Genomic DNA, 13,396 nt, shown 5'->3' on the forward strand with positions numbered 1-13,396 from the left:
TACATTAAAACATTAATTAACGGGACTCAAAGCTACAGTACAAACTGTATCTATCAAAAATTAACTGTCCATGAATTGATCACATCACATACCTAATTTCAAATTTGGACCAGAACGTCAGAGTGGAAGGTGAAGTTAATGAACAATTACAACTAACTAACAACATTACCATTCTCCAAGGTTACTTTGCAACTTAAATGCTTTAGTAAGACACCCTGTGCCCTAATAATATGTTGGGGTGGGTATTATATTTCAGGGTTTGATGAAATTTGGAACACCAGCTCACACGGCAGTGTCTAGCCTGAATCAGAGACCCCAGATTAATATCAAATTTAAACCAATTTATATTTCTCCTTCCCGCATTCTATCTTTCCCCAGCAATGGAGTTACAAATCACTTTTTTTTTTTTTAAATCCGGGGTTTATTATGAACAATAGTTTTTTTTTAATGGATTTGTTCAATGGCAAATTTATTCAGCTGTGGTTAAGATCTACACTATTAAGTGTCCCTGTAGGCGCCCTGTTTACTCGAATTATATTCTGGCTTCACTCACAGCTAACGTGTCCTCTTACGTCAACCCTACAAGAACCTTTAAAATTATCAGTATGAAATAGAAGTAAGTTAAATAAGCAAGGCACAAACAAACACAAAACAGATAATGTAATTTAATTACACTGTGTTGCCATCACATGGTAAAGCCATCATCTAATATTCAAAATACACAGTATTAAAAAGTGAAATCAAACGTTTTTAAATTATAGGTAATTATGGGTGGTTTTCCAAACATTTGCAAGTGCCATGCACAGTGCTAATATAGACAACACAAAAACAAAAGTGTCTCAGCTGTTTGGTGTTTGGTGTTTGCTATTTGCTATTTGCTATTTGCTATTTGCTATTTGGGGGAGGAAGGTCCAGTCGTGTCACATGACAGCGGCGGTGCTGCACCGGAAAGAACTCGATCAGCAGGCAACTCCAGGATTCAACATGGCTTCCCTCGGCTGTCAGTAGACGCGAGTTGTTTTCAACTCAGGAGCTTCAAGTTTACCAGTAAACCGAGATCCGAGAATTTTTCTTTAGCGATTGAACCGCAGAGCGCGTTATCCGCAATGGCCCAGTGTCTCCATTCTGTGCAGGAGTTTATCCAGGACTCCTTTGTCCCTATGGTGGCCGTCTTGTGCAGCGAAGATGCAGAGCAAGTGACTCGTAAAAACAACCTGAATTTCTCTGAGCTGGTCAGGCCTTTCTGCCGGCTCACCTCGGAAGGTTTGTATTTTCATTTCAACTTGTCGATGTCTGGTAACAGTACTAGGAATTTCCAGTTTTGACTGTTGACACAGACCATCGTCAAATGACAGGAAGGGTATGTGATAAAATAGATTCTACTTGTGAACAGACCGGACCATCTCCCGTTTCAGATCCTGCCACCTCAGAAGGATCATTAATATTTGAACAGCGTACCTATGCTATCATTATGACAGTCTAGATATACAGTTGCAGTTCTGTGATACACACGATGCTGCGCTGTGTCCGTAGAGGAACAGGCCCAACAGGAACTAGACGAGTTCGTATACATGTACTTGCATACAGTGCTGTTCTACTATAACAGACTTGGTTCTGTTTGCAGCCACAGTGAATTTCCTCTTTGCTTCACAGATATATTTCTATATTGAATAAGAAAAATGTGATGTTATATAGACAGTATCAGTACTTCACAATATGCTGATTTAGACTAATCAAATAAGTATGTTGGAGACATAAGTTACAAGACACAATAAAAAAGCAACTACAATTACTGTAGGTATCAATTCGTCCTAACCATGTTTCTTCACAACTGTATTTTGGTATTAAACTCACTCCGCTCTGCACATAGGCTCTGTTAGTTCTTGCAGCTGTAGGAGAATATGTAAGCTATAGGAATTAAGTAAGCAATAAATACATTATATACAGTATGCGGTATAGTATACTATGGATAACAAAACATACTGTTTACTGTCTTCTTTTTTTTTTGTTCATGTTTTTGCTATCACTTGGGTATCAAAAACTTGTCTGTGTGGAGCACATTCTGAGGAGTTGTTTCCTTTGTTTGTCATTGCTAATACATAAACCACTTGTATTATCAAGCAAAATAGGAGCTGTATAACTAATTTTTAGCTTTTTAACAAATTTGGGGAGTTGCTGCTGGGAATGTCTGTTCTTGGCGACAGATATACAGTAGTGGAGGTGGCTGTCTTTCTGTCTTTACATCTGTCACACATTTTATATGTAATCTAGAAAAATGTATCCAATTGTTATAAAACGGATTTACATTCTTTACCACAATTTGCTGAGTGTTTCAAAATATAGGATGGAACCTGTTGTCATTTTACATGTACAGTGGCTGTAGGTCATGGTGATCTTGTAATGGTACTGAAGCTATGTTATTTAAATACTTGTTAAGACTATATAAGAACCAATAAATAAACTCATTAGGACATTGAAACAAGTGAAATTGACAATTTTTGCAACAGTATGTGTTGTTTAAGCAAGGAGGTGGGAAGGATATTTATTATCCTACTCGGAAAGTCACAGAAAATGACTGTTATCTGTAGAGGCTATTGTAATTGAAAAGTTTTAGAAAATGCATCTGAACACGAAAGTCACAGAGCTTTGAGCAAAGCGCACATTTACTGGCTCAAAAGGCCTTTTTGAGTATAATGCTACTTGACTAAACTGCAGTACAAACTAAACTGTACTCCCTTTAGTAAGGCTGGGGCGATGCCTAATTTTTCACTATCGATATATTCTTCTCCAAAAAAGCAGATGCATAGATTCATTGACTATGAAAGGGTAAAAAAAACAAACAAAAAAAAAACACGCAGTAATACATGTGGAGCTGTGGATTACTGTATAACATTGCAAATAACGCAGATGTCGTGTTTATGCAGAATTCTGTGTCATATAAGGAGGACAGTTTAATGAAATGCAAAACGGTAACAGTACGTTTCTAAAACACAGATGTAAAAGACAACATTTCCCCTTTTCATCCCTGTCCAATAATTTAGTTTATATTACAAAATAGTTTTATGCAATGCAAATTGTAAAAATGGTTCCATCTCATAAAAAAAAAAAAAACAATGGAGGTCTCAGTATCCCATGTAGCACTGCACATGCCTCTGGTATTAGATCAGCTCAGTAACCTATATCAGAGCATCTTACCTGTTGACTCTCAGCCAAGAATTTGGACAAGTAAAACAAATGCTCCAAAATCATGGTTATAAGACCATGGATGAGGCCTACAGGGTTTTTATTGAGAACTATTCCGAAATCTTTCCTGCTTTCGCAAAACTTACAGCAATTGCAGTTATGATACATGTATCTTGTGTACTAGCAGAACTGGGTTTTAGGTGTCAGAACATAGTACTGACCAGCAAATACTCTCTTTTACGTGAGGATCAACTAAAACATGACAATTTCAATGGAAGCTCCTGAGAATTATTAAGACTTTGATTTGGAAAGAGCACAAGTCATTTTTGACTTGGGTGCTGAAATAAAAATTTAAAGAACCTTTAAACAGCAAAACTGTAAACAGTTATGATGTTGACAGCTACCCAGAGACATGGGTACATGTTTTACAACACTGATTTTTATGCTGTGAATGGGGGATTTTCAAAAGAAAATGCTTCATGGTAAGCTTGTCTTTGTCTGTTTCTGCTAGCATTATTTATACTGTGTACTGCTGTGCATGTTAACTTCGTTAATCTGAAATGGTTACACTGGAAAATAATATAACTATGTTGATGCAATATGTGAAAATGCAGATGTTATGGTTGAAAACATAGCTTTTGAGATGGTATGCTTTTTTAAAGGCTAGCACGACCTCTGCATCTCATTAAATGTTCACGCAGATTAGCTATGTTACCGGAGTATCCCAAACATATAATTGCCAAACATCAGACTATAGCTCAGTTGATACAATATTTGTAATTCTAGCACAACGCTCTTAACTTGCTTTGTTAATTTGAAGACTCCTGCACAGAGTCAGGGGGAGAAGGTGAGCTCAATCACATGCAGATTCAGTGAGTCAGACCTGAGGGGAGCAGAGAAGCTGTGTGCTTAATGCAAAAACATGATTGCAGATTCCAAATTTAATAAAGAAAATAAAAGCTTTCCTTTGCTTAAACCCTTTACGCAAAAACAATGCACAGGCTTGACTATCGGTAGTTGTCAAACAATACAGTGCATCGATAAGTCCATGCATCGCTTCAGCCTTTAGTTTCTAGACTATTTAAAAAATGTGTTTAACTATACACCCAAAGTGACCTTGACTCCAAGCCAGTTTTGAATAGCCTTAAATAGTTACTGTGGGATTAGTTTAATCACTTCATTTAATTTTGTAAAATACTTTATCTTATTATATTAGGCAATAAGTCAATTTATGTAAAAAGGGCCTTTGGGGTGAATCTTGGTCTTTAGAAGAATTAAAAACCTAAATATTGTCATTTTAGGAAAAAATTGATACATATTGATCATGATGAACATTAAATAACACAAACATCAGATGTAAAACTGTATTTCCAAAATTAACTTTTTTTTTTTTTTTTTTTTTGCTGTGTGTTTAATGCAGATTTGCAGGTTTATTTATTTATTTTTTACTCGTGGGGGTGGTGGTAAATGAAATCAATTGGTAATAGAATCTTTCTCCAAACAGCTTGCCAGATTTGAGTATTATATTGTAGGCCTACCCCATTGTCCATAGAATACTAGATATTGTCACCCTAATATGACAACAAACATTCAGTATTTTTATAACAAATGTAACTGTTTACCGTTTCTTCCTGTGTGGCTTACGTATGATAGTGCTGGGACGAACATGGAATTTTCATGTTCTTCTATCCATTCAAGATCCACAAATAAGACTAGGCCGTGAAGTGCTTACTTTACCCCACTGAATTAACAACAAAAAAAAAAGATTGCTATAAAAGTTGAAGTAAAAACAAAAGCTATTTATATATCAGGCAAAAACAGTAGCCTACAAAAATACACTGCTTTAAAAAAATTAATAAATAAAAAAAAATCCCTGCCATTGTTGTCTTCACAATAAACAAAGTGGCCAGACACATTTATATAAAATAAAAACATTTACTCACTGTTTTGTCTTTGTTGTATTGCATTCCACATAGCATAAACTAGTATCACAATGTAAGACAAAAACAAAATGTTATTCACTGTACTTAACATCTCCTTTGCAAGTTGGGTCAGTGTTGGAAAATGTGAGGCATTTTGTACTTGATCGGCGTCATATGACACAAACGGACCCCGATTGACTCGCTTACTAAATGTGAAGCAAGACCTGTGATTTTAGGTAGAGATCACTGTTTGGCAGCGTAGGTTCATAATCTCGACTCATATTGATGTCAAACACCCATTCTTTCATGTTTTTTGCTTTCAAATAGGCCTACATGCCAAACAATGTCCGTTCGAATATTCAGATATTTCTCCCTGCACTATGATAAAAAACTGTGTTAAGTAAATGTACAGATTGGTAAAGTTTTTTTTTTACTAGACTACATTTATTATACACTACAAATATAAACCAGTCAGGTGTCGGACATATTCAGGTGGCCCTTACAGTTCCTGACTAACGAAAGGATAGTTTATAATTCAATTTTTAATGATACATTTAAAGGAGATGCCTCTACAATGTTGTGCTGGGATGAACACGTGATTTGCATGTTTGGGTATTCACTCATAATTTAAATATTAGTTTGGATATTCGTTCGTTTTAAAGTAATAAATGACATTATATTATTCAAAACGCAGGCAGTGATGGGCAGGGGGGCGTGGCCCCTGTGCGTGCGTGCCTTTATTTTACAGCAAGACATTACGACGTGTAACACTTTAAAGTAAAAAAAAAAATCCCAGGAGTGAAGAATACGTTGTGTAGGCCTTACTTTACCTCAGTGAATTAACTACAAAACAAAGGATGCCAAATAGCAGTTCACATTAAACGTTGTTTTGTTTATTCACAAAGTAAATAGTACATAAAGTTGACAGAATTACTTGCTTGCCTTTTTTCTGTTAAATGAAGTTCTGATTGACTCTAAAGCAGCACAATGTTTTTTTTTTTTTTTTTTTTTAACCCAGATGGCCTTCCATAGAGATCACTACGCATGCGTGCGCATAATCTGTTTTGTTTACTTTTTGCTGTCTAAAACTTTAAATGGAGGCTCGAGAGCTGCTGTGTTGATCCTGTTTTTTTTTTTTTTTTTTTTTTTGTATATATATTAAATCTCACATCACACAGAGCTTTTTCATTACCTTTTTTTTTTTTTTTTTTTTTTTTTTTTTTAACTATCATGCAACTTCTGGTGATGTGGTAAATAAATGCAAGGTATTTTTGTCATTTGTAGAGAATACAAGCATCTGATTTTTGTATCCGAATACATGCCAAAAAATATTTCTTTGAATATTCAGGTATTTGTCCCAGCACTACTAAAATATGTACATTTGGAAAACGCACTGTTAAAAATAATCTGTGTATGGACGATTTCTGTAGCTCAAACAATACACACATTCCAGGCGTTTTGTACAGTTAAATATAATTTTTTAACCTGAGGCAGAATCTGGGGGAAAGCTTGGTATGTTATTTTTCTCTAATCTTTTTATTTTTCTGGTGTTATGAATATTATGATGTCAGAATGCGTGAAGCTACAAACTTATGTACAGTCATAAGTGCATGATTGAAGGTCTACATTAAGGATGGCCAACCTTTCACAGACCAAGAGCCAAGGAAATATATTGTACACTGACGAAGAGCCACAAACTTTAAAAAGTGCTTAATTTAGCATTTCACTGATATTTTTTACTACAATTACTATCACACACACACTATTAAATGCAGTACATATGTAATATTGATATCCAAACAAATACATTTTCACTATATATAAAAGCATAGTTAGGTTTTTGTTTCTTATTTGGGTGAGTAGCTAACTTTCGTTTATTTTCTTATACCACATACAGGCAGGATCTGTACTCAGTGTGCCTTTTGGCATTCTTTACTGTGCACATTGTTGGAGTTCTGAGTGCAGCTGTAGTTCAGTGTCACTATTTAGATCTGAGATGGATACGTTCTACCGTGTGATGTGAGAGCTGCAGGTCTGAAATTTGCTTTTGCAATTGATTGTTGTTTGGACATAGGATAGCAATAACATCCCTAAGGCAAGGTTTCACAAACTCTCCTTCGGAGTAGGGCTTTCCTTTTTGCACGGGCAGTGTTCCAGGCCACTTGTTAGGAGTAGGCTAGAGTCGCGGTCTCAGATTGTTTGGCAAATTTGGTCAACACTTGCGTCTGTTTATCCTTTTGTTTTTTACCAACAGCAGTCATTTTGATGGGTACATTTTAATTGGCTCCAATTTGAAAATGAAATGCAAACTTTCAGTTACAACTCAAAAGATGTATTCATGAACATAATATCTAACATTTGCATAGCAGAAACACCATATTTAAATGGAAAAAATAAACATAGTGTTTATTTTCTAAATTAGCACATATAACTCATGACTATCCTGGTGGTTCTAGCTGTTAACTGTTAAAGACAGAAGTTCAGAGTCTTTTAGAAATTCTTTGTCAATGCGGGCATGGTTTATAGTGAAATAACGCTGCAGATTTGAAGATTTGAACTGCAACATAAAGGCAGGTGCCCGGTTGCATAACACCTTAAGTGAAAACCCCCCCCTTAGTTTTCCCAAGTGTTCTACTTGGGTAATATTTGTATTTAAGTATTTCCCTTAAGTTAGTTAACTGTTGCACAAAACGACTTTAGGGGATAACTAAGTGAAAATACGTAAATGCCCTATTGAGACCATTAAATCGAAAAAACGGTATGGCAGTGTTTTTTGGAAATTGAAGTGGACACAGCCACACTTAGTAGAAGGATTTGCAAAAAGAAAATCCTCGGATATAATGGATGACGAGCAATTAATAACAAACTATTGATTTGACCAAAATACTGTCTTTTAAATGTCTGTATAATGATGGAAGCAGATTAACAATTCCAAAGAAGAAACAACATGCATTTCTCCCGGTACTTTGAATACAGCAGTAGCACTTTTTTTTTTTTTTTTTTTTTTTTTTTTTTTTTTTTTTTTTTTTTTTTTTTTTTTTTTTTTCGCAACTGGTGTTTTTTTTTATTACTATTTAAAAAAAAAAAAACATTTGGTTGGTTGCATAACATGTTAAGTAAGAGTAACGGTTAATTCAGCTAAATACAAGGTTCTGCTTTCACTTTTGTTGCGAACACAGCCATACAAATTGTTTAAACAGATATGTTTAGTGTACATTTTTTTTGTAGATTTACCTGTTTTTTGTGATGCTCTTCTGAAATCAGAATATGTATATCTATTTACCGTTCAATTTCTTGCATTCACACATTATTTCTGCCAATTTCTTCTGCTTCATGGCAGTTGTCAAATTCTGTTATTTGCTTTCTTTTATTCTATTATACAATGTACGTTACCATAATATTTTTGACCACGGTTTATTGCATTAAAATGATATAGGGACAATACAAAAACCTGTTACTGTGGCAAAGTGGTAATTAGTAGCAGGTGTATAGTAGGTGCAGTGCTGGTGCAGTAATCCCAAGAACAAACAGACAACGAAGTACGGGTGAAATGGATTGTTTAATGGTTATTAATCAAATGGTCTGATGACCAGCCAGCAAATAATGATGAGCTGGCAATACACAACAATGCCGAGGTTGAGGAGGCAGTGGGATAAAGAGAATGTGTGAAAGATGGGAGGCAGGTTAAGAGATGGACAAATCTGGGTACGGTCGTTCATGCAGTCACTTACTTAAGTGCCATTCAATGCCAATGTGTTTCATCAACAGATAATAAATACTAGAAAGGGTTGAATCAGTGGTTGTTAACAATTTGACCTGAATTACATACAAGCATCTTTTTAAACAAAGAGATGGCTGTGAAAACTGTATGTATAGTATTGGAGAAATCCTTTAAAAATAAGAGCTCATAATATTCTTGGATTGAGTGTTTTTGGCATTATGGATAATTTTAATTTTTTTAATGTATTTCTCCAAATTCAATATATATTTTGTGTTATGTCAGCTGTAGACCAAGTAGAATTGTTAATTTTACATGTATACTGATAAATGTAAAGGATGGATTGTTACATGGATTTGGTTAACTTCAATAAATACAGTAAAGAACTCACTTGCTATTTATTTAACTATTTTTTTTCAGTCAAAAATGGAGCGTACTGTAATGTGGCCATATTTATTACATATCATCACAGGATGTTCAATCATTTGCAACTCTCCCTTTTTTTAATTTCAGGCCATGTGAGAGATCCTAATAACCAGATCCAAGCAATCAAAAATCTGAAGATACATGTGTCCAATGTTGTCACCCAGCCACCTCGCCCGGCTGCCATTCGGAAAATGCTGAGTGAAGTTGTCTCTGTCAGCCAGCCAGCGGAAGGATTAGTTGCTAATGTGATCACAGCAGGAGATTATGATCTCAATATCAGTGGTAAGTCACAAGGCTTAAAGCATTGCAGACATAAAAATATATATCGTTCCATATCCTAGTAAAAGCAAAAGGGCCATCGGTTAATTGACCTTTTACAATTATACAGTTAAGTGTTTTAGCTAGTTCAGGCATCGTAGTGTACAGGTGGTAAGGTGGTTTGTATATATATATATATATATATATATATATATATATTATATATATATATAATATATATATATATATTATCTATATATATATTATATATATATATATAGATATATATATATATATATATATATATATATATATACGTCCAATCACTCGTCTGGCAAATTTACTCACAAAACTAAGGCTTTAAAATGTATTAAACTTATTGCTGGTCCCCTGTTTTCTTGTGCGGAAGAAACTTAAGTTCCTTAATTGTTTATTTTTCTAATTTGAATGTGGATTTGCATAGTCTAGTTATTGGAAAAAATCTGACAAAAAAACAAAAACAAGCACATAGCCAATCTTAGTCAGCACTCCTTCCAATTAAAACAACTGCATTTCTGCTACATTATCATATTTTAACTGACTTCATAAGTCATAACTAAGATTAAAATAACTACATTTTTAATATTATAAGCTTAACTGTAAGTGATTTAATAAGATGCGTAGTATTTATGAGAGAACGATTCATTGATGGATTGATACACTGCTTTTTTGTTAAATCATTCCTGTAATGAGACCTCTCAGCCAGCTAATTAACTATAGGCTCTACTTTGTTACTATTAATACAGAAGATCAGAGGGATTGTTAGTTATTGTGAAGCAATACAAATGTAAGTGCAGTCTTTAAAAATGATCTTTAAAAAAAAAAAAAGATTGCTTGTGGGATTTTTAAACATTCTACTTCTCAGTGATAAATGTGAATGATTATTAAGGGACCAATTATTCCACAACGAATATATTAGAGAACCAGGAAAGTGAATGCATCCATTTTGTCTTGTCCAACTTTTTTTTTTTTTTTTTTTTAATACTAGACAGATGGTGCATCATAACTTAACAAGATCTACAAAGAGCTTTACAAGAATTGCTGAACATGTATTTTCTCCACAGTATAATTTGGAGAACTAGATCAGTTTAATTCTTGTTTCATTACAGAATCTTTAAGTTTTCTACATGCATACTAACATAATGCAATAGCATTTATGATTATTGTCTGTGAATCCTATATTTACTTTGCTTATAATGTATTATAGTAACATATAGTACATGTATTTTTTCATTAATGATGTTAATAGTTATATTTAATGACATTATGCAATTATTAACCCCTGTTAATCAATTCAGAATCACAGTGTAATTAATTAAGGCGATTGTGTGGCTGTGTTGTGAATAGGAGTAGGACAGCAGGTCTTAAATGTCTTTGTATATGTATGCTAAATAACAATGTTGTAAATGTATGATCCTCAGGACAGTTGTCTAGGTCCAATTGTCTTTAATTTACTTCTCACTTATATTTAAACATATTTTTTAATATTATATACCATTTGATGTTATGAATATATGATACACATTATCAAGGTATAGTCTATACTTAAAGGTATGAAAATAAGAATACTTTTAAAATAATCTCATCTCTCAAATTTAAAAACAGACTACCTTGTCTGCTTTTTAAAATCCTTTTTTAAGCCATATCCAATTAGGTTAATAACATGATATTTTATTTCCATCAGATCGCTCAGTTAAAGCTAGTGTTCCTTGGTACAATAGTTGGAAAGAAACACTGACGCAACTGAACGCATCCAAGTCCTTCACAGGTATTCTCACATATTGGTGTGGGGCTTTCATACTCCTGCTTAATTTATAACCCCTGTCCTGTCCCAATCAAAATGTTCCGACTGTAGCTAAACCTCTTGTCTACAGTAGCTAACTCTTGATTCTTTTGTCTGTAAATGGTTCACTCTCTGTTTCTCCTAGATCCCTGTTTGTACATTACTTGCTGTGATGCAGAAGGAGGCTTTCTAGTTTACGTGTTGTTTGTGCTTGTGTAGAAATGCTAAGTTGCACAAAGGCCTAATGTTTAAAATAGTTTTTAAATTGGTAACGTTCCAGTACTGTACATCATACATGTTTTGTGTATGTTAGAGAAATAAGTTGACTTTTGAACCTTTACCTTAAATGCAATTAATCTTGTTAATGTTTCTTTTTGTAGCATTTTGTGTTTCGAAACCAGCATTACTATCCTGTTACATAAACCAAGTTTCTGTGTGTTTAACAGTTTGTAATACATTTTTTTTTAAAGTGTTACAGAAGACCCTGCAGAGTTTACAAGAAACAAATCCGTTACCTTTCCTGTGTCCCATGTTGTCAGCATTGCAGTGTTATATTTAACATATTGCTGACTCTCTTGAAATTTTTAATCGCACATGGGTCATAAGTCAACTGGTCAATACATTCCTCAACATTCGGGAGCCCCAGGAAGCATGAGCTAGATATACTTTGATGTTTTGCAGAAAACGCTCATTCTACTGGCAAACATTCCCAAGTAAAGGCTGAAAAAAAGTAATTCTCTAGTTGATTTACTGTAGTATAATGTGTGTTTAAAAAATACCTAAACCATTGTGAATATACTGGAAAAAATGTCTGTGATATAGACAACATGGGATACAGCAAAGGTAATATATTTCATATAGACACTACAGGGGGTTCTGTACCACACCTGTTTACAAACGTAAGTATCTTTAATATTGCTATAATAATAATAATATTATTATTATGATTATTATTATTAATACTTTGATTGTGTAGAGACTTGCTTTACATTTTTACTTTTCGAATTTTATATTTATACTTTTTATTTAACGGAACATTATGAAGCAGCACTTCCAGCCTGTTATCAGCTAATTTGATTCTTTATGTCCTCAGATTCTTCCCTCTAACACAGTCCTGATTCCAGTTATTTATTGCTTGCAAGTTTTCCAGTCTAGGTTGTAATCGCAGCACAGCTTTGCTAAGAAAGACATGTTTACCAATAATATGCTTCACTTTTGTTGTTCTGTGAAACATTGGCTGAGTGTGTCTTCTCTTAGGGTTACCCACTGAATGAAACATTAAAACAATAAGAAAAGTCTTTGTCTTCAATAACATATGGCTTTTATTTTTAATTTCAGCAACAACACCTTGGTTTGAGGCCTACAGAGAAACCTTCTTCCAGTCTATGCCAGCTTCAGACCATGAGTTTCTTAACCACTATCTGGCATGTATCCTTTCCTATTCTCGGGGAACTTAAAACTCCTTAACTATTGTGCACACTTTCTATTTACAACGTTATAGAAATATAAGATTTACAGTATAGTTGAGTAGTTCTGTTGTACTATATACTGTTGCACACGTATAAATATTGCATTATGAGACTGTAGTTAGCAAATAGTACAGAATGAGATGGGGGAGTGTAGTAGTACAATATTTCAATACAAAGCACTTCTAGATTCAAATGCTACTTGGGCTGTAGACTTTTACAACTGAACACATTACCTACTTTTGCTGCCTGCTGTGTGGTGTATGTATGTATGTATGTATAATATGTATATATATATATATATATATATATATATATATATATATATATATATATATATATATATATATATATATATATATATATATATATATATATAATATATGTATATATTGACACATCTATGGTCATTTATCAGTGTTGCCCAGTGATTTTCATTTAGCTTGACTGAAAACTTCACATCAGGTTCAGTATCTAAACTTCATTCATTGGTTCATGATTCCTCTCAGTTTAGCAATCAAGTTCAGAATTTTGTTTGTTAATCTTTCTGCCTCTTGTTGACTTCCTCTGGGATGTAGACTGAGCAACAGATTATCAGGTT

At 33.9% G+C, this 13,396-nt stretch overlaps 1 protein-coding gene across 2 annotated transcripts in view; it reads left to right on the forward strand.

The window, feature by feature from the left end:
• The first annotated feature begins 953 nt into the window (after positions 1-953).
• The window catches only part of LOC121314427 (trafficking protein particle complex subunit 8-like), an 82,906-nt gene continuing 70,463 nt past the window's right edge, over positions 954-13,396 (forward strand). The window contains exons 1-4 of one of the 2 annotated variants that reach the window (XM_041247696.1): positions 954-1,263; positions 9,337-9,531; positions 11,231-11,314; positions 12,668-12,757. In XM_041247696.1, coding sequence (XP_041103630.1) covers positions 1,107-1,263; positions 9,337-9,531; positions 11,231-11,314; positions 12,668-12,757 — 526 coding nt within the window. In that variant the 5' untranslated portion in view covers positions 954-1,106. The remainder of the gene's footprint in view (positions 1,264-9,336; positions 9,532-11,230; positions 11,315-12,667; positions 12,758-13,396) is intronic. The other variant, XM_041247697.1, reaches the window with a different exon arrangement.

This window comes from Polyodon spathula, chromosome 4 (genome assembly GCF_017654505.1).
Source record: "Polyodon spathula isolate WHYD16114869_AA chromosome 4, ASM1765450v1, whole genome shotgun sequence".
In the NCBI taxonomy this organism is placed as follows: Eukaryota; Metazoa; Chordata; class Actinopteri; order Acipenseriformes; family Polyodontidae; genus Polyodon; species Polyodon spathula.